Source organism: Atractosteus spatula, chromosome 11 (genome assembly GCF_055471065.1).
Source record: "Atractosteus spatula isolate fAtrSpa1 chromosome 11, fAtrSpa1.hap1, whole genome shotgun sequence".
Classification (NCBI taxonomy): Eukaryota; Metazoa; Chordata; class Actinopteri; order Semionotiformes; family Lepisosteidae; genus Atractosteus; species Atractosteus spatula.
In genome coordinates, this window is record NC_142716.1 from 25,654,191 (window position 1) to 25,677,238 (window position 23,048).

Consider the following 23,048-nt stretch of genomic DNA (forward strand, 5'->3'; position numbering starts at 1 on the left):
ATAGTGTTCAGTCCAATTTTAATGCATCACTGATATTTGAAGAAAGTGAAAACCGCTTTGCACTGTTTGGAGATGATTGCTAAGATCATCCAGGTGGATGCTGCACATTGGTGGTGGCGGAGGGGAGTCCCCATTACCTGTAAAGTGCAATATAAGTGTAAGCAATTAATTATTGAGCTTAATTTTGTGGGTCTGTCTAAACAAAATTCCAAGTAGGATCAGATTTCAAATATTGGTCTGACAACGTGTAAACCCAGAAAAAACTCCCCTTATGCAAAACTGGGTGAAGGGACTTATACCTTGATCACAGCTGCTTCCTCAATGTGCGGTTTTAAACTTTCAATTTTGATAAAGTTCTAGCCCAGGAATGTTAAAAGGTTACAAGCGAGAGAAAGATATTCTGCCCATCTTTTCTGTTTGGTTGATAGTAACTATTGATAAAAGATTCTCTGTAACACTCCTGCGATTTGGATTGCACAGCATGTCTTTTCCATCACAGACTTCAATTTCATTCTCTCCCCCCATGTTGAATGTGAAGTACTGTAGCTGCCCGAGTCCAAATTCTCAGTTCTTTTCAGGATTTTGAATACTCAAGTCTCCACATCTTCAATCCTCCAGCCAAAAGTGATAAAGTTGTTTTAACCTCTCAGTTTACAACACAATACTGTACCTTTCAATGTGGGAGTTATTCTGGTTTCTCTTCCTTAGACTGTTCCCAATGTCAATTATTGTAATGCTCTTTTAATATAAGGACTCCTACATTTTATCTTTAGCTTTCCAATATGCCCATTTCTAATATACAATGAAATCATTGTTCCCTGTATTAAAGAACAATATGAATACAAGCTAATAAAAGGAAGACTGAAATAGCGGTTTGAGACAAGCCAGCCTCTTCAGACCTCATTAGGCCCCAGCATATGGACAAGCCACAACAGAAAGGAAATACTGCAGAAAAAATTTAAGTCACAAGCTGCCCCCACCAACACCAACAAAATCCTCCCATAGAACTATTTATAAACTGTACCAAACCTAGGCTAATTGACACCATGTGAGAATGTGCCTCTCACCCTTAGCTAATTTGCTAATTCACCCCCACGTGGGTCTATGTACACATGATTGAGGCCTGAACCCCCTCAGCTGAAACTAGTGCATCAACACTGCTGACCCACCACACTGTTGTATTTGAGAGCTTCCTTAAATAGAGGTGAAATGTGCTCTCACTGTCCTATTAAAATTCTTTGGTTCCTGAAATGAATAGTAGCACAGATGTAAAGTACAATTGGATATAGCAATCGCTCAGCAGGTCTTTTTAAGCCTATGTGAGTTGCACTGATCGGGCAAAATCACTGTCCATGCTCATATGTCCTCGTATGTTGGGAGTTAGGACACAGATTTTTTTTTTTATTGAATTAAAACCCTGTTGTGGTGAAAGAACCTCAAGACTGTTATAAAATCAAGACTCATTGATATTCTATTTTGTTTCACAAATGTAGCAATAGCAGTTTTTGATGACGCTTTAAACTGCTTTAACAATGTCAAAATAATCAAAGTACCTAATTGAGAAATTCTGCTCTAGATCATAGTCTGTGTCCTTTCACATATCTAATACTGGATATACCGGAAAATCAGAACTGCAAATAGTTCCTTGTCTTTCAAGGTCAATTGCAAAATGCCTTTTTTGGCATTCTGTGCATTCTTTTAGGTAAGTTTCGGTTTAGCAACACTTTCGGGTTTCGTGGCCTGAATTGGAGAAGTGAGAAAACTGAAGTAGCTGCCTGTATTGTCTCTCCTTAGTCTTGAAAGACTAAAAGCTGCTTCAAGGCCACACTCATGGTAAGTGTCAGTTTTTCTTTCATTAGTTTTGAAAATTGAATTAGAATGTTCCGTGATTGAATTTAGTCACGCAAGAAGTATCGTTCACAAGCCGTGTTCACTTGCCCTCAGCAGTACGAGTTGGGGATTGTCTTGCTTAAGTTGGCATCTGGGCTCCTAACTTTAGCCTTTAGTTATGTAGCCTTTGAGTCCCTTATTACTCCATCATTATTGCATTGTTATTTTTGCAGCTATTAACATCAAGCCTACATTTCATTTTCTACCATTGTGGTAGTTCTGGACTTAAAAACTAGAAAATGACTATGGGATGGCTTTATTGGAAATCTCTCAAGAATTCACATACACTTTTACCTTTGTTTGTTGGGAATGAAAGCATAATAGAAAATGCTGAATGTCCATTTAATGACTGATCGCATAGCACTACATCCATATTGCACTACAATAAATTACACATTAATCCAAGAAAGAACTGCACTGTAACTTACAGACCATAAATAGACTTAAATAGACCATAAATGCTGTGTATGAAGTGAAGTGTGAACTGAAATGTCTTTCTTCACCAAATATTACTTTGTCTTGTGTGCCAGCCTTAAGCATGAGATACAGTACAAGCTGGAAAGGTTTGACTCAACATGAATACATTTGTTACTACATGCAAATTTGTCTTGAAAGTTAAGCTTCTAGGTTTGAAAAAATGATAGGCATTTTATAATGAAGGAAAACAGTTTGGTACTGATTTATTATTGCGTTTTTCTGTAAAATACGATGGTTTGATTGTAGACAATTGAGAAGGACAAACCAGATTTCTTGAGCCCTTGTTTCCATTAGGATGCCGTTTGGATGCTGCTGATCTGGCCGCTGATGATATTTGTACACAGTGGGCTCACTGCTGGTGCAACCGTGTCCTGCAGGAACGAGCAGGGGGAGTCTGTGGACTGGCGAGTGGTTTTTCTGCCTTTACTAATTCCCCAGTATACATGCAACAGCAAAGAGGTGTAAATTGTAATAAACTGTAGATGGACACATTCTTTCATTGTGTGTATTAAACATTACAATTTAGAATAAATAAAAGCTGAAAAAAGAGAACCATCTTAAAGCATGTGTGTCCAACTATAGTTCTGGATGCCATGATCCAGCAGATCTCAGGTTGCTTTGGCCGTGTCCCAATATGCAAGGGCTTAGGGTGTTTCATTTCTAAATTTGTCACAAGGGTGCTCACAATATTCTTTTATGTGTTTTTGGAATCATACAGGTTTATTCTGTATAAGCTGCCAGACCACGATGAAGGAAGAGGTCTGCGATACCTCTACATGGATGACCATACCAATGGCTGGGTATATGGGAAGAAATTGGTAAATGACTCCAAGAGTGCAGTGGGGCAGACTTTGCAGCCTTTTTTGTCCTACATTCATAAAAAGGTAAGAAACCTTTATTTATAATCTGTGTCATCTCCCAGAAAGTGAGGTCAGGATATACATTGTCTTTTCGATGTGTTTATTTTCACAGGTTTCTCTTATAATTCAAAAGCCTTTTGTGCAATACAAATACAGACTTTGTATTGATATTTTTTATATTCCTTCCTAAAAGACTGTGGACTTTGGGTATCTTCTATACAACGATCAACCTCCCAAGTCATTTAAACCTGCTCCTTCATCTTTTGGACACAGCAAAGGTAAGTAACATTTTATAATGTACAAGACAGAAGGACACAGAAAATGGGTGGGAGAAACATCATAGACAGCACAACAAACAATATAATTGTATCCGTAATACTTGCTGGGTTTGCTTGCTTATTCCTATGATTAAAGCCAAGTGCAATGTTTGCTACATATGCAGGATGTGAATTGTTCATTTTATATATATCTAAAATAAAATATTTTAACATTTATATGTGTGATTCTGCAGATTTTGTCCAAATCATTGAGTCAGTAGAAAACCTCTATTTTATGATTACTGTGTATGGTCAAGACATGATGGCACGTCCGAAGTATATACTGTGTCTGAAGAATACCAACACCAGCTTTCTGTGTTTTCTGGTTTTAAAACTTGAATCATAAAGCTTTAAAGTATATATTTCCATCTTGTTTTTGTTCATGATTTTTTTTCTGTACTTCTGTAAGTCAATATAATACTGATGTTTATAATAAAAGATTCATCTGCTGGGTAAAACAAAACTAAAGATGCTTGTTTTGGGCTCTAGGTTTCTATTGAATTGAATTTACAGTAGCCCATTTCTAAATGAATACAGTAAATTAAATTGTTGAGATTAAGAAATAAATCTACATACTTCATGGCCAATTGTCAGTTCAAGAGAACTGAAAATAATTAATAGGATTAAGAATAGTCCTATTTTGGACTATGGTTTTCAATTCTCTTAATCTGACTTTTGGCCATGAAGTATGTTCAGTTAAATTTGGTTATACAAAAAAGCCAAAAGTCAGATTAAGAGAATTGAAAACTAGCCCAAAATAGAAGTTTTTTTGTTTAGTTTGATCAATTATACAGTTCTTGTTTGATTCTTGAACTGAATTGATTAATTGACCTCGTCAGCTGGAAGCAGGCTTGATAATGGACTCTGTTCAAAAAGATAAGACTTGTCCTTTAAAAACATTGAAACTGAAAAACCAGACGGATCAAAAACGATCAAATTTTGAGATTTGAATGTATCTTGTGTGACCTTTTTCAGGGATTGTGATGTTAGACAGACAGACAGGAGTGTGGCTGGTTCACAGCACCCCGGAGCTTCCAGATGTGAAAAATCATTCTACATCATTCTGGCCCTCCAGTGGGCATGAAAATGCACAGACCTTCTTCTGCGGGACTTACACATACAGCACCTTCAAGGACATAGGTAGGCGTTCACATGTACATACAGCTGTGTGAACCTTTTCTTGAACAACTTTGATTGCTGAGCTTTAGTATGTCCATGGCATTGACATTGCAGCTGTCTATCACTTTCTGAAAGCCTTTGGTACAATTTTTCCAGATTTTAAGATTCAAGTATTGGCAGTTTTTGTTCTGGTTTGGTGCACCTTTTCTTTTCCTATTCTAAATTTACCTGTGGGGCAAAAACCAGTCTATTCTGTTATTTTCTGTTGGTGGTTCAATTTCATATGCACGCTTAATATAACCCTGAGAATAGGTGGACACTAATAGACTTACACCTCATTGTGTATACGGATGAAAATAAATACCGAAATAGCCTTAGACTTTCTAATTAAATCTAAATGATGTGTATGGGGGCTGCTGAAAACGTATGTCAACATTTTAGAACTTGGAGGATAGTTTAACAAATGAAAATAAATAAAGGAAACTCTCCAAACTAATGGAAAAAGAAAGGGGGCATTTGACCTGGATGTATGAAAATGCCATGCTTACTGTTGGTTATTTTTCATTCTTGTCTCTACAGCTGTGCAACTCCAGTATATCCATGTATACTCTTTTGACTATCACATCCCCCAAACCTTCCACAGAGACCTTCAGTGTGTGGCTCAGAGAACATGCTATCCCAGGAAAGAGCCTTGGTTTAAGCAGCTGCCCCTGACATCTTTAGCAGGGGAAACTTTCACCAGCTTTGCAAAATACTCTAGATTTAACGACGGTGAGCACCACTTCTTCCCACTCGAATCTCAATTCCTTTTCATGAAGTTTCTGATAAATGCAAGTCGATCTGAAATTTCCCTTATGCAAATGGCACTATCACCCATACCAATGCCAGATATTGTTTTTAAGATGAAACAAAACTTATTTTTCTGTTCCACAACTTACTTCAGACATCCCCCTTCATTCGCATTTCCTTTCAAAAGCTGCTCATACAATGTGTGAGATGGGGGGAAACAACATTGCGAAGGCACAAAAACTGTCAGTGTTCAGAAAAAGAAAGCCAAGGTAGACCTAGAGTCTGCAAAAAAAATGGATCCAAGTCTATGGATCACTGCTTTTTCCCAACTGATCGCTTCTTTAGAAAATATTCTCCAATTCAAAATACAGAAACAGTAGTGAACAACACAGTTGCCATGATCCATAAACAATCTCTGTGCTTCATTATTGCAGTTTGTTCCAGGAGAAGTGAAAATGTCACATCAGCTATTTTTTATCATTTAAGGTATTTGGAATCAATAGTTAATTTTTTGCAAGCCTCTACATTTTAAAATCACAAATTAATTATCACAGTTCCAGACCAGTACCAGCTTGGAAGAGATGAGGAAAATGTACTTATTCCTTCAAAATATGTGCTGTCAGAGCCATTAACTTGTATTCACATCAACAGCCCCACAGTGATGCCAAGTGTCAGAGTTGACATAAGTTGTACCAATGATGTTTCTTTCACTGACAACACTACAAGAGCACTGGTGCCCAGCTGGTCATAGAGGTTGCAGTTATCGGACGCGTTTGAGATCGCTTGAATATCCCAAAGTGCCCAACCCTGTTGGTGTTGGTATTCAGTGAATTGAGATGTATCACTGCTGAAACCCGGACAACAATGTCTGATTTACTCTGAACAAGCACTTATTGAGCCTCTCAGAATCTGAATTTATTTAATTTTTACAAAGTCTAACTCTATTGTATGTTGGCCGTTTCTAGCCAGCAATACCCACTTTTTCACAAAGATTTTGTTGGAACAATATCCAGTTTATTTTTAGTCAAAGCCTTTCCCAATTGAAGAAGATTTATTTATATAAAAAAGACTTTGTTTTGGTGAAACTTTCTCAAACTGCCACTTGGAAACTGAACTTTCCTACATGTTTCTGCGTTTACACTTTAGATTTAAGGTTTCATAGCATCGCTTTCTTTCAACAGAGATTTTATGGGATGTTAGTAAAGCATTCATTTATATTCAGTAGTAATTTAGGTCTAGGATTTGTGTCTGAGGTAGTTTGTAGGTGCTTTATTAACATTCTGTAAAGCCCGATTCTTGAGCAAATTGATTAATAGAAACAGAAGACAGGATAAAAATATAACTTGTGTAGCTTCCTTAGATACTATTTAATACTTAAAAACACGAGAGGTTACATTTGGCCCATTTACTGTAGCTAATTTCTTAGTAGCTAATTCAAGGATTTTATCCTGCTGTTTCTTGAAAGGAACCAGGACTTCAATAACATGTGCAGTTTGTTCCATTAATCTCAACTCGTTTTGAAAAGAAATTGATTAATTGATCCAAGGATCTCATCCTGCTGTTACTTTAAAGGTTATTGGAAACGGTTGTCATTTTTTACTTAAATACATTTAAAAAAAAGGTTATATAGAAAAGGAACAATCCAGTAAGAATGTTTCAAAAATAGGCCTTCAAAAGCAATATGTCACACTTCACACTTGATATACTGTATATTGGTGGTGTTGATTTTAAAAAAGAACATTCTGGGTAGCAACCAGTACAGTACAGCATTCAGAGAGGGGGGGGAGAAATACACATTCACTTGTTCTCGGTTCCAGTTTGACGCTTTGGTAGCAAGTGCACTTCCTGTTTTTGGTTGGGTAGAAAGTGTGCCTGGGACAGATTCCAACATGGAACCTGTGACTCTGTTCCGTTTCAGATCTCTACTCGGGTTTGCTGGTTAACTATTTAGGAGATGACTTCTTTGCCAAAAGCTGGGGGAAGCTTCATCGGCCTCTGCCGTCGAATTGCTCCGTGGCGCACAAGGTGTACAACGTGAAGACGATGCAGCTTCCAGAGGCCAGGCCTTTCGGCATCATGGTGGACCACTCCAAGTGGTGTGTGACGAAGGGCGGGGGTCCGCACTGGACCTGCATCGCGGACACGAACCGAGAGATCAGTCAAACGAGAAGAGGAGGCGGGGCTGTGTGCATGAGCAGGCCTGGAGTGTGGAAGGCCTTCCTCACAGTAGTTGACACATTTGAGGACTGCCAGTAACACGTGGCTGGCAGAAATAGACGAACAAGAAAGGGCTGCTTTTCAAAAGATACTGCATAGTTTTTCCAAGTCAAAGCAAATGGTGGTAAGTAATATGTGAGTCAACTTTTCAGCAGCTCAAGTAGGTAGCTGCGTCAACATGCGTAGGCTGCAAAGGAACAAGTAAAGGTTTATTCCATGAAGAAAAGAAACACAATGTTTCAGCTGTGGAGTCTTCTTCGGGTGTCAGTTCCTGTTTCTTTTCTTCTTTTTTCAGCATGGAATAAACCTTTACATGTTCCTAAACTATTCAGTACTGACCTTAATAGCAAAAGTAAAATGTATTTGGAAAGGATATGTATTGTAAAGCCCTCGCCCAGCGGTACTATGAGCGCCTATGAGGAAGTCATGCATCTAAAAAAACATTTTTTGAATGAAGTACTGAATATATGACCCTCAGTGTTGCCTAAGATCCAAAAGTCAGGAAACAACTTTGAACCTATACAGTCAAAGCCTAAAGTGGAGGGGGGAAAAAAGTCAAATTATTTTTGCTGAGGCGATATACAAATATTTCAAATCGTAAAATTACATTCTGTTTTTGTTTCTTTAAAGGCTTGTTTGTAATAAAAGTGCTGGATCTGACCTGCCTTCAATTATTCCTGTGGCACCATTAGGCAGTTCATATCAAGCATGAAAACTAACACCGACGTTCTATTGATAGTAGTATTCTTGTTCGGCACATATCTGTGACTTTTGTTTCTGTGGATGCGGCTAAAGGGTTTGGAGTACTGACATCGTGCAGTTTAATAATGTAATGGTTATGTTGTATTTCGATTTTATGACTCAAATCCGACTCCTTGGAGTTAACAGTATACACCCATGGATAGGTATATCCAACTACACGTGTGTATTAGCTTTCAACGCTACACTTTTCTCAAAATATTGCAAATGCAAGTGATCTCCAGTGTCTTTTAAACATAATCATTAAGTTTGTTTTCACAGCAGTTTTGTAATACATTAATAGTGTAATGCTGACAACACTTTGCACAGAAACCACACAATGGATGAATAATATATATATATATTTTTTTACTAGCTAAATCAATAACACCACAGACTACGTATTGCAAAACACAAGACAACCTATGCTTTTCAGAACAGGTGGATAAGGTTAAATAAAAACAATCACCACATCTTCATATACAGTACAGTTACTACATTATTGATCAACTTGAAGCATTGGATTATATGACTGTTTACTCTGTTGAGCTGTCCACTTCAACTGGCTTTGTAATAGGCCTGTACACTTTAAAAGAGAGAGTTTATGTTCACATTTTTATAAAGAATAAGGTTACGGTGCTGTGCTGGTGTTTTCTTACCAAATGAATATCTTAAGTCTATTAAACCTTCCAGCATTCCTTAATGATTTACTGATCTTTAAGTCAAAGGCCATACGCCTAGCTGAAGTTAAAAAATATCTGAGGAACTTAAACCATTATCAAGCTGGCACTTGCAAAAGCAGGCATGTCTCTAATGTTGGGTAGGATTGAGTCTCCCCTTGCAGTCTTGATTTTCTGACCTCCTCAATGCCTATGACCTCACAGTGATGTCACTCACAGTCGTGTTCTTCTCCAGTGGGTGATCTCTCTTTTATAAGCTCAAAGCATGTCAAGCGGGGAAAGACTCTCTCTCATGAGTATGTCAGAGGAGTGTGTGCACATTTCCTCATCCTGTTTCAATTGTGTTATTTTAACCTTTGCTAATCCGATAGGTAAATATTAACCCACATATAAGCCGTACCTGGGAATGTAGACAGGGGAAACTGAAAAATGAACTTCACATGGCACAATTTACCATTCTTACCATTTAAAAAAAAAAGCTCTTAGTTTTCAAATAAATAAAGGAAAATGTAAAGGTGCTTTTTTTTCCACGCAAAACTGTCTTTCATAATGTAATATTATGCTGTGGATTAAAAAAAGATTCTTAAAAACATCCCAAGTATAAGTTGTTATAATTAGATGCCATTGTATGCTATATTCGTTTATAGTAGTGCAGGTGGGTAGCTGCGTCAGCATGCATAGTCTGTAAAGGAACAATAGGTTTATTCCATGCTGAAAAGAGAAGAGAGAAAACACAACGTTTCGGCTGTGAAGCCTTCTTCAGGTGTGTCTCCACACACCTTAAGAAGGCTTCACAGTCGAAACATCATATTAGTTTATAGCCGTATCTTTAATTTGTAAAAAGCAGTTTTTGAGCAAAAAAAGATGTATTTCTAATATCACACTTAAAGAGGGAGTAGAAACTCCATTGAAACAGATGCCCACAGCCACAATTTAACGGCAGCTGATTGTCAGAGCCACCTGAGAAGTGACAGAAAAGCCTAATTTCACAGGGAAATGGTTGTTCTCTTTGAAAGATTCAATTGAATATATGGAATTAATATTCTGTTTGAATGTATCTCATGAATGCTGTTAAATGATAGTACCTATACAGTACTAACTACATGCTTCAAGACTACCATTGAGCAAATTAAATTCTAGAGGCTAAATACTGTATGCAGTACAGTGGGAAATATTGAATTGTTTTGGGAAATAAAAGACAAATTATATTTACAGTACAGTGACTACTGTTCAGGGGATAAAGTGAGTTCCTGAAGTGATTATCCAGAAATAACTAATTTATATACCATAAATATACAGTGTTGCCAAAGCAGGACAGTTTAGTCCAAAAACCTACTGTTCCCTCTAGTGGAAATATAATGTTTGTGAATATTTGCCAGTATCAAATGATCATAATGTATCTCTTCCAGGCTAAAATAAGCAACAGTAAACTCTGGTATTTAACTGGAATATAGTAGCATAAAAAAGTGGGGCAGTGGTGCTGTCTCAGAGCACTGGGGCCATGAGTTCATCCTCAGACCTGGGGTTTGTATGTTCTACATGTGTTTGCTTGGGTTGTCTTCAGGTAATTGGCTTTTGTGAAAATTGTCCCTGGTGTGAGTGAATCCTGCCTCTGGCTCCCCTGCAACCCTGTATTGGATAATGCAGTTACAAAATGGATGGATTAAAACCTTCATAACCTTTATAGAATTATTTCCTTTACCACTAATTTTACTACTGGAAACCACTGTAATTTTAAATTATATCCATATAGCTATCAACTATTTTACCACAATATTACATTTTACCTTTTGTATATCCTTCTGAAACAGTGCTGCTGTGCATTCCATTGCAAAAAACACAACATACATTCTTCTACCAGAAAGTTTCATTAAAACACGAAAGAAAACATACTCATTAAGTGCAATTTGAGACTTTACATCTCATTTAATATGGAGACCGTAGACTGACACTGACTCAATACATACAGTGAAAGTGGTTCAAGCTTTTAGAGACAACCTGTAAAATCTCACTGTCAGTCTCCGAGTCTGCAGATTGATTAAGACGCACAGTCTTTGGGGTGGGAATTCTTTCTTATTGGCTTATTTGCTGACAAGGGAGAGTTGACACATTCAAGAACACCATCCACAATTCAGAGGCAAGGTTATTAGATCTGCAGCAGGTGATTAAGAGACTCTTCTCCGGCTCCTCTTTTCATTGTACAGGGAGATGGCTGGGAGCAGCACTCTGATAATGGACACTGCCACCCACGCCACTATATTCTCCGCCATGTCATTTAGTTCTTCCATTGTTATCTGTTTTAAAGCAACAGCATAAATGTAGGTTAACCACAGAGGACTAACATTGTCTTTTATTGCTTTTAACAGGGTGTCAGCTGAGCATTAGACAGGATTCATCCATTCTCCCAGCAAACAGTGATAGGCTGATTTCTTTTTAAGGTCTTATTTTTTTTTTACTTCTCCTTCTCCTGGAATATGTCATATCCTATTCTCATTTTTTCTACAGCCTACAGCCTGTTCTGGACTTTTCTTTCAGTTGGTTTCCCTTCTTACCTCTCCCTCCTATTCCTTCTCTCTCCCAAAACGAAACCATTGTGCATTTTACTACACTGTATTACAATTAAAACACAAGATGAAAGGTTCTTATAAAATAGCTACAAATTATTTGTTTCTGGTACTAAATCTGTGTTTTGAAAATCATACTGCTTGGGGCACATTGCATTCTCTTCTTCTGACAAGATACCAAGGGTTTTGAGTCCCAGCTGGGTTTCTTTACAACTCTTTTTCATAGGAACCTAATTCGAACAAATTACAAACAGTAATGTCTGATTTTCTCGGGCAATGCAATAGGTGCTGTTAATGGAATACAAGTACATTTTAAAAGACAACCTTAGGTAATGTGACAATCAGTGCACTTCTTTTCAGTCCTTCAGATATCCCTTTACTTGGCTGGCCTGTAATGTGATTGTTACTAATAGAAACATTATGTTCTATGATCATTTTCTCCTTGTTGTATTTATTACCTTGTCCAGAAGGTGGCAGGATAAGCACAGTAAGGAACTAGGCTTAAGGAGCAATATTTGTTTAATCAAGCTGACATCTTCCTCTAAAATGTGTTTTTTTTCGGTAGTGGTATGAAAAACACAACCTGAAAATATAGTAATGAAAATGAAAAGTCAAAGCTTGTGCAACCAGGTGATGAGCAGCTGGGCCCGGGAATCGGGAACAGCGCCTCGTGCAGGCTGGTAGACCCTCGCTACCAGCCTGCTGTACGCCTGACTTGTACGTATCTCTGGAAACGTTTTTACTAATTTTTTAGGTAAGATCTGAAGTAATAAGGCTTTTTTAAAAGGTCTGTAAATTTATGTTTACTGATGTCATAGTTTCGATTTAAGGTTTACGCGTTTATATTTGTTTTAAGAGTATAAAAAGTGTATTCGGGCTCTGCGGGTTATCAGAGACGAAATTGAACTTCGTTAGCTAACTGTGTGAAGTCGCTAGATGAAAACTGTCTGTGTGTTGTGAGTTAAGTTCTTAGTGAGTTGAGTTGTTATGTTGTGTCGCGTTTAAATGGTGTTATAGTAAACGTCTTAAACAGGGGAAAACAACATGTACGAGGGTAGGAGTCAGACTCTCGGTACCAGCCTGCTGTAAACCTGACTTGTACATATCTCTGGAAACCCTCCCATGTTTTTTTCTATTTTTGTAGAAAATAAACTTTAAAAAAGGGAGCCGTGTGTGAGTTCCTCTTGCGCGCGCCGGTGAGTGCACACGATCAACGGTAAAGCTGCCAGAACTGAGAGGGCCCCGCTAGAGGTCACCACAGCCAGGCAGAATAGGGACTGTGACGTAAACTTGAGTATTGCATTATGGGAGTTGTAGTTCATAAAGCCAACGCGATGTCCGTGAGCAACTATAGCCAGTTCTAAAACCCGGCTCCCCTTAAGTGAGGATTACACTTGCATTCCAGACTTTTCAACCATCTTGAATTTCCTAAAATATTCTTTTTCTTTTTCTAGTGCGTTTGATTGAAATAGTTCTTACATAAAAATAACACAATTTTTTAAAATCATTTAGAATTATATTTTAATAAACACGAGGGTGCATTCATCATTTATCATAATGCAGAAAGTTATCTTTTTAGAAATAAAATCAGTGAACGTGTTTGGGGGTCATTGAATTTGATTCCAGACGTGTGCACCTTATGTAGGGGGTTTGTGTCTTCTCCCTGCTTTCACATAATCTTCCTTTGGATGATTCCCTCCATCTTCCATCTTCAACACATGCTTGTTCGGTTCACTGGAATGTCTACATCGCCCTGTGTGTTTGTGTATGTACCCTACAAGGGGACAAGTATACTACTAATGCCGAGTTACACCTCTGGGATTCTGGGATAGACTCCTGGTCAGCAAACCCTTAAACAGGAATAAGTAGCCTTCTGATAAAGGGTGGATAAAAGACAATTAATCAAATAGATCTTAATTTTACGACCTGTTGTTCACCAGACTGCAGAATAAACACAAGCAGGACTAACAGTTCCCAACAGACAGTCAAGTAATGAGAGAGACTACTGGAAATGAATCAGATGCCAGTTCTTCAAAGACAAAATATTATAGAAAGTTCTCGTATCCTGCAGGTGATCAGACCAGCAATGTGATTGTCAGCAAGACTAGGCTAAAAACAAGCATGTGCTCATTTCATACATTCAGGATATTAAAATAATAATAATAATAATAATTAGAATAATTGCTTACACTTATATAGCGCTCTTCTGGACACTCCACTCAAAGCGCTTTACAGGTAATGGGGGCTCCCCTCCACCACCACCAATGTGCAGCCCCACCTGGATGATGCGACAGCAGCCATAGTGCGCCAGAACGCTCACCACACATCAGCTATTAGTGGGGAGGAGAGCAATTTAGCCAATTCATAGATGGGGGTTATTAGGAGGCCATGATTGGTAAGGGCCAATGGGAAATTTGGCCAGGACACCGGGGTTACACCCCTACTCTTTTCGAGAAATGCCCTGGGATTTTTAATGACCACAGACAGTCAGGACCTCAGTTTTACGTTTCATCCGAAGGATGGCGCCTGTTTACAATATAGTGTCCCTGCTTAGCTTCAGTGGGTTGCCAGTTGTGAGTTGTAGAGTGATATGGCTGCTGGATAAAATGGATTGTATGCTCTTTTTTTTTTACTAGGGATGTGAATTTGAAGGACTGTATCCACATCTTATTGCACCCAGCCTGATGGCGCGACTCTGCAGATCAATCAGTGAACACACATTCAGTTAGCTAATTTGATCCCTCTGTTATCCACTGAGTCTTTTTCAGACGTTCCAAGCTTTGGCATTTTTATTATGTAATCTTGGTCACAAATCCGATTGCAGATTCTGTCCAAAAGAAAGGATAATCCTCTTGCAACTAAACAGATAAGCAGTATAACTGTTGATGACTGTAATTTTCTTTGCTCTCACACTGCAACAGAAATGAAGAAACTGACCTCTGGTAATTGCAGAGCCCTTCTCCACAGCATTGAATTGGATCAAGTGATTAGACAATGGATGGATAATATTCCATGTGTCATGCTGCTGTGACTGAGAATATTGAGGACAAGACCTGTATAACTATAAATGGCTGCAATGCCATAATTGACCATAATTAAAATTGCATTTCTACACTTCTTTTCCATCCCAGATCTACAGAGCTACAGATGAAAAGTGGTTGAAAAGTGAGAAATTTCTTCACCAATTGTTTTAAGGAAAAACTTTAGGAAGGCCAGATTAAGAATTCCAGAGTGAAATCTAGCCAGAATACAGAGGGGTTAACACACCTGTTCTTATAAACAGGGATCTTAAATAACCAAGTATGAAATTTAAAGCACGGCATTGCTACGGTACAAATACCTTCAGCCGAACCGAAAACAACCAGAACACATCTCGAGGCTGAGGAGTTAGGAACCTCGTGAAATGGCCGTTCCGTTGTGACGTCATCCTACCGTCGCGCCCAGATTTGTTTTTAAAAAGTTTCTGTCGGTGCGTTTTCAATCCCTTTCTGCAGCTACCCAGCTACAGATACCAGTTTACCAATTTAACAGCTTCTTCCTGCAGATTAGGTGCCGTTTTAGACATATCTAGAAAAGACACATCAACCGCCAAAAAGCAAGACTGGGCAGAGAGAGGATGTTTTCATCCTTATTTCACCGCTGAAGCCCGACTGAAAGGAACGAGGAGACAGCAGAGTGCAAGAGTAGCGTTATAAAACGCTTTGAAAAAAAGGGTTTTATCAGACTGTAAAACCTACTGTATATACAATATACTAATATAAGAAATTAAGTCTGAAGGTGAACCGGACCCCTCGTCACATTACGGACACTACAAAAAGTAGTTATTTTTAGGATATTTTCTTCAGCAGCGCCACTTGCTTTCTATAACAAAGTAAGGAATTGAAGGGCGCATCGCGGTAGTCACTGAAAACTAGGTCTTGATATACAGAAAAAAGATACAGTTTTTAAATATAGTATAGTTGGAGATTTCCGTATGTACTGTGGCCACTGTCTTGTTATGTTGCTCTGTACAAATTACTAATCAGTCCGCGCTTTTCAAACAAGGTGTTTATTATTATTATTATTATTATTATTATTATTATTAGAGGTGTAAATTATTAAAAGGCAAACCGTGTGTCATATTTTTGGGGTCTCCAGGCTCCACTGGCAGAGCCAGACTGTTTGGGACGTGCGACCACACAGGTTTGATACCGTGAAGGCTTTGAGTTAGAATGGCGACATTCAAATTAAACATTAAATCGGACATCACCCTTTTGTCTGGATTTTCTAATGAAAACCTAATTATAAATATATATATATAAAAAAACAAGTCCGTACAGGGACGAATACTGTAGCTTCCCTGCTGCAGCTTTTAATGACGTCTTTACTTAACTTAACTTAGCTGGAAACGTCAGATAAGGCAACTGCTTTGCAGATCTGACGTAATAATAGACAACATTTTGGTTATACAGTGGTTGATGCTCAAGTCCGTATTATACAAAATAAAATTTAAACGCTCACGAACACGACGGAATTGTTTTCTCAAAATAGATTAATTGATTAATGGATTAATGGAACGAGATCAGGGATAAAAATGGAGAGAAAGAAACCGGGATCTGGAGCTGTGAGTGTACTATCCATACGTTTATATATTTGAACTTTTAGGTAAATTGTAAAAAAAAATCAGCATTAGTTTAGCTTTAAAATGTAAGGTTTAGTAAAACAGTAAAAACGTAGTAATATTTCTAATACTGTTTTAAAAGCTCTAGAAGGTAAAATAAATGGAACGTGATTTTAAAATTCCAGCTATGTGTTCTATTTCTGAAATCGTGGGTTAATAATTTATTGTTAACCCTTTCTGTATTTTATGGGAATATACGTACTGTACTTTTCTTTTGTTGTCTTAAAATGTCTTGCGTGAGAATATGCCTTCCCAATCTAAACCTCTAAACAGACTTAGATCCTTAGCCCAGATGCAGAGAATCAACTCGTTTGTGCAGAAGAAAAAAAAGAATGTTATGAACTGATTTAGCCCTCTAAACACCCTAGGGTAACTCTTCTTACCTATCTATAAAAAGATATGTCAGGAACCGTGACCCTTAAATGCAGGGACTGCTTTTAAAAGTTAGTTTTGTAGCTGATTATGCCACCTAGCAATTCTAAAGACCTTTTCCCCCAGCAACAAGTTCTTTTTATCTTCCAGAACCACCAGTGCATCCACAGACCAGACAAGACAGTCATCCTACATAATTTCCATTTTTATTACAGTACTTTGCAATTCCAGTATCTATTATAGCCTAATCCACAGAACACATATGACAACTTATCCAGTAGAGGTACTTACTTACTCACAGAACACATTGCAGACCAGCTCAAGAGCCCCATTTGAGCCCAGTTACCAAAACCAGAGTTCCAAAGGAAAAGTCCAGCTGCAAATATTCTCCCAAACCCAGTCCCAGTTGGAGACCTGGTGTGCCTGCTTCTGTCATAGCAAAGACACTCTGTGTAGTCTTAGGGATCCTCCTCAGTCCTGGCTGAGTCTGGTTTTTAATATGCCCCCCCCCCCCTCCTGTTTCTTCTGTTTCTGTGTGCTCTGTCACTGGGGTTATTAAAGCCCCCCTACCTTTCTTGGGGGAGGTGGGGGTTGACAGTTTTGGGTGTAAGCAGAGCTAACTTCTTGGGGCTCATTGATCAAATGGCTAAATACAGATGGCCAGGTGTAACATTGCTCTAGAACATTCTAGATTTTCTAGAATTGTTATGTTCTAGACCCACCTCCTCAGTCTGAGGCTCAGCTAGGCCAGTTTTGACATTCCGTGTGTCTTCTCTGAACTGTGTGGTAATTAACAAGCATCTTTGATCAGTAGGAAGCCCCAGAACAAAGAAAGACACATATTACCACCCTCATCAAAGTCACTGGTCATTCTATGCAAACTTCAAGTCAACATTGTCCTTGATACCTGCTGTTGCCCCCACAGCCATTTTATTTCACTCTGTGACAGATGAAATAATTTCTGCCATCAGCTCTGCTTGTTTTTTCTGGCGTTTTGGCTGTGGTTCTGTGAGGTACGATAGCTATGTTCTGTGTTTCAGGGCTGCTACACCATGCTGTATGCACTGCGGGGAGAGCAGCAGCTGTTGGAGAGACCCGTCGGCACTAAACTGCCGTTAATCCCAGGGTCTAAACCTCAATTTTGCAGGACTGCTCTTTCGGAGAAAGTAAGTGTAACCTAAAATGAAAAGCATGAATACATTTATTCTCATTTAATTCTAAACATTTAAATTGTAAAAAATGACATGTTTATTCATGGTTTTCTTTCTTTTTAGGGGTAAACCAACATGTAAAATGTTATAATATGAAATGATACCTGGGACACATTAACACATTTCTGTGTGTGTTAGTATAATGTGGTTGCTGCAATGATTAAACTGTAAGCAGACTGTCCTCCCTTGGCATCTTTGTGCATATAACATCAGGAGTAAGGTTATATATTTTTCTAGACACAGTATATTGATCACATTATTGAAATTCAGCTGTACTGTATGCCTTAAAGCTTATTGTGCTTACTGTCTTTTTGCAATTTAGTCATTTTTAGTTGGCTACAATGACTGAGAAATTGGAATTTGATGTTCAAGAACGTAGGAAAAATGGTAACAGTGATTCTGGAGTAGTCTTCCAAGAAACTGGCGACAGCCTTCGGAGGGGGGAGAAAAAAAACATTCTCATTTTTATGTTCAGAAACATAGGGGGATACATATCTGTGTTTACCTATACATATCATGTTTTAATAAAATACTTACCTTCTATTTCAGCTGCACCAGCCATCTCCTGACTTCACTCTGACTGATCCCCACGGTTTCCTTTTGGATTCGAAGTACAACAGCCTCCATGACCCCCACCTGCGCACCTATTACCATCGCAAGGGCATGCAGGAGTCTCTGCAGAACAGAGGCTTAATCAATGAGCAGAAGAAAGTAAGGCTGTTTGGAGTTTGTGCAAAGAATGAGGCTTTTTTGGTATGGTGAAGGAGTGAGGTGTTGTCAAAAAAAAAACATAGACCAGGTTCTAGCTCATTTAGCTGTAATAGTTTCCAGTAGTGTGATTTAACTCATGTCTGCACTACAGCATAGATGTATTCGGTGTGCAGGCCTATGGTTGTAATCAAAGCATGTAATAGTAGATGTAATCAAAGCAGGCCTATGGTTTGTGCTAAAGTCCTTATGCTCAGTAAATATTCAAACACAGAGTACTTGACTGTGCTCTAGATTTGTAAAATAAAAATAAAAACATTTTCTTTAACCTCCTAGACAGTACTTGAAACATGTTTTGTCTGTTTTCAGGTCCTCTGCTCTTTGAAAGAATACAATCAATATCATAACTACCTAAGCAATGTGAAGTTGCAGTATGACAAAAATTATGCGACTAAACAGGTAAGTGTGATGTTTTTAAACAACCGTCCATCTGATTCTGACTCTTCATCATAGTCTTCTGCCTTTATCCAGCCCTCAATCAGTAACGTTTCTGGATGAAGGCTTCCATAAGATCTCTCCATTATGCACCTTTGAATATACTGCTGTCATCATGTCTTCTTCAAGGAAGTCTCTACCTTGACTGTGTTTGTATTCTAAGGATCAATTTCAGTTTTTTCTTTCAGTTTCTTCTCTAATTGCTATAAAGCTCATTTCTGTTTTAGTGTTTTGACGCTGATGATGTTGTTGCTTATGTTTGTCACTGCTCTAGCCTATTTTAGCTTCTTCTTGTTAGTTCAACCATACTGTACATCTTTTCATGCTACTTTGTGTTGTTTATAGCCCATATAGTCCTTTCTGCATGCAGGGTATGGGTTTCATATCATAAGAATAGTTACGAATGAGAGGAAGCTCTTTAGCCTGTTTGGTAATTACTTGCTAATTGGTCTGTGAGTCTCATCCAGCTGTTTCTTGAAAGAAGTAAGCGTTCAACAAGCAGACTTGTCTGTGAGGATTTTGAATATTTGAAACAGGTTTCCTTGTAGTCTTCTCTGTTCAAGATAACAGAGTTAAAAAAAAGAGAGTTTTTTTTATTCATTGAGGCTGGGCAATATATCTGGATGTCTTTCTTTGTGGTAAACCACTAATTGTACCACCCCAATCGGAGCATTCACTGCTTATCTGTACTGCTCTGTAGAGTTTAATCCATTTTCAGTGCAAACAAACGTATTTTTCCAAACACATGTTAATACAGGCAGCTTTTGTGTGTAGTCCAAAACAGAATTTATAAGTCTTCTTTGCCAGACAAGGCTGAAAAACGACTTGAACTTCCATCCATCCCTTTCCATCCACGTCATCTAATCTAACCGCCTCATCTAAGGGCTGCAGGGAGCCAGGGCCTATCCCAGAAAGCAACGGGCTTAAGGCGATATACACCCTTGAGCAGAATTTAGTCCATTGCACGGCACACACAGACACAAATTCACACTAGAACCAATTTTCCTAGAAACCTTTTTTTCTACCAGTATAGTATGGCTTTGGACTGTGGGAGCAAACCAGAGCAAACTGTGAAAAACCCATGTGAATATGGGGAGACCATACAAACTCCACACAGATAACACCTCAGGCCCAGAATAGAGCCCCTGGCCCCAGTGTTGCGAGATAACAAGGTTAACCACTGTATCCAAGATGTACATCTTAAATCGAAATGTTTAGATCAACAAACTACAGTAGCTCAGCCTTCACTCTTATACATATACAAACACATTCTATCGGTGTGAGTTCAAATGAAAAATCTAATGGAAAAAGTCAGTGTTGGTTTTGAAGTGCACACTCGGCTATAATAGTGCTTAGGAGAACTTTGCAATGAAGGGAGTGTGGCGCTCTAGTAAAAGGCTGTGCTGGCTTTCAGAAAACAATAGTGAAGAAGTTCTTGGAGCTCCAGGAGCAGAACAAGATTCCCAGGGATATCAGCTTCACCGATGTGAGGGAATGGCTCCTGGAGGAAGGATCCAAGAATATTTCAGACCAGATTATGGCTAACAGAGACAGGTAATAACATACGGAAGCTCCTCACTCTTTAACAGCAAGTTCCTGCCTTTTAGATTCCCTGATTTGTTATATTTGTATCACTTTTTTTTTGTTTCGCTGTAAATATTACTGTTATGTGGAAACATTGGATGTCAAGAATACAACTGTAAGTAAAGGTTTGCCTTAAGTGAATTAATTGTGCAAGCAAGTGGAAGTCTTGACTGAGTCAAAGTTTTCCAAAAGATGAACATTTGCTCTACGGAAATACCACATTCACAAATTCCTCTGCTGCTGTCTGACATTTTGACCTTGCCTTGTGGATTAAGCTTTCTTTGCTGTTGTTGTTTATGAAGGCACCAGGCAGGAGCTCCGAAAACCGAGGAGATATGCAGTGGTGAAATACAGCGTATGAAAGATCTGCAGTACACCGGACAGGATGAGGTATGAGAATACAGTTTGATTTATTTTGACCAAGGGCTGCTCCTGGTCATCACCTGGATGGGAGATCTTTAATAGCTGGTTTCCTTCTGCATCTTAAACTGATTAGAGACATTTATATCTACTCTGGCAAGTGACCTTGTGACACCTCTGTAAATACAGCTTGATTGGGGAGCAAGCAAAAGAAAACAGGATCTCTAGCATAACTATTTTAAAAGATGTTGTCTTTCTGACAAGTAATTAAGCATTAATGTTGCAAAATGCTAATTAAAAAAATTCTCTCACCTTATTCTGTATATGCCTCTTCCAGCCGAACAGATTTCTGCAGAGTAGATACCCTTAGTAAATCATGTTACTTTATTGTCACACTTAGACTTCAGACACTTTTCATATGCTTTTATGAATCTTACATTTCACACTGTAGCTTAACTCACTTTTAAAACACATAGTTTATTCACCCCTTTCATTGATTTATCAGCTTTCAAATCACCAGCATTATCTATATACAGTATTTAGCCTCATCGGTTTTCTACATCAGCTTAATCATGTTTCTTGTTTTTTTTTCACATTCTCACTGTACATTACTGTATGGTATGTTATTTTCCCAGTTATTTTGTCTTTGGGCTTCCCAGACCACGTTCAGCTGCTGAATGCTCCTAATATGCTGACAAATACCCAAAGGCCTCATTTGCTAGATTGTAAAAAGGGGAGAGATTCAGCTCCACATGATCTAACAGAATCCTCAATATTTAATGTACCACCTATAAGCAGGTGACATATATAAATATAAAAGTCTAGTAGCGTAGCTGTTTTGTGCTTAACACAATCTAGCTTTCTGCTGTTTCTCATCGGCTTTGCCTTTTCACTGACGGCTCTACAGATGTGGAAAATCAGAGAGAGAGCTTTTCAGATGAGGATAGAGGAAGATGCCCGGAGGGAGGTGCGACAGGCCCAGCAGAAGAAAGAGATCAGAGCTAGAAGGCACAAAAAGGTACTGGAGTAATGGATGTTTGGATTCATCCTCTTAAGGTTTACTTTTCTTCTTGCAAATTCCAGACTTGACACTGACCTTGCAGCTATATTTTGTTGTATTTCCAAGATGACCACCTATAGGTTGAAATTAATAACCTAAACTAATACTTTTTGGATCCTCAGTGTCCACAATGAGCGTGGTATGTTGGCACCTCTTATATTGTGCATCTTCTCTAGGGTGGTCATGCCAAGATATGCTACAGAGGTGCCAAAGCACCATATTCTGGTAGTGTTTGGTGCCTCCAATTCATGGTTATAGCACTGCATCTCCAAAGCCCATGGTTTATCTCCAGCCTTGGGCACCTGCCTGTGTGGCATTTATTCTGTGTGTAGTGGGTTTTAATTCCAAGTACCATCCCAGAGACATGCTGCTTTGCATAATTGGCTGTTCTAACGTATCCCTCAGGGGTATCTCCCCAAGAGGATCCAAGAGGGTGGTTGATGATCTCTCCTCTTCATTACCTAAGCATTAGAGGAGAGATGTTGCTGCTTCAGTCTCTTATACCCAGCCTGCAAGGTTCTGAACTACACACAGAGTCTTTCATTCAAGTAATGTCGGACCCAGCCTTTCTTCTTCTGAGCTCTGACCAGACCCAGCTTCCCAGCTTCAGGGTGCTGTAGATTGAGATGAGATTGGAGTCTCCTGTAGTTTTTACTTGAGCTGGAATTTCAGTGGTGCCCAACAGCTTCTGTCTGATACTAAATTAAAATGTGACCTTATGGACGGGAAGTTTTCTACTAGCAACATGTTGGGTTGCAAGCTAGTTCATTTGTCATTAAATACTAGAGTAATGGAAAAACATGTGCTTTTTAATACAAGATGTTCAACAATGAGATGGACCTTTTCATCTTTTGTTGAGAGGCTTTCCTTTTTCTTTAAAGAATAGCCACTTGTGAAAGGTTTTCTGTCATTCCCAGGCATTTGAACTCTATGAAAGGAAGGTTGCT

The 23,048-nt window shown here is 38.6% G+C and overlaps 1 protein-coding gene across 1 annotated transcript; it reads left to right on the forward strand.

Moving 5' to 3' along the window:
* Positions 1 to 1,741: 1,741 nt before the first annotated feature.
* On the forward strand, positions 1,742 to 8,324 carry LOC148823729 (deoxyribonuclease-2-alpha-like). The gene is made up of 7 exons (XM_088927978.1): positions 1,742 to 1,833; positions 2,662 to 2,771; positions 3,086 to 3,251; positions 3,421 to 3,505; positions 4,520 to 4,684; positions 5,243 to 5,434; positions 7,371 to 8,324. Exons 1-7 carry the CDS (start codon positions 1,831 to 1,833, stop codon positions 7,706 to 7,708), a joined length of 1,059 nt encoding a protein of 352 aa, XP_088784104.1. The 5' UTR covers positions 1,742 to 1,830; the 3' UTR covers positions 7,709 to 8,324.
* Positions 8,325 to 23,048: the final 14,724 nt, after the last annotated feature.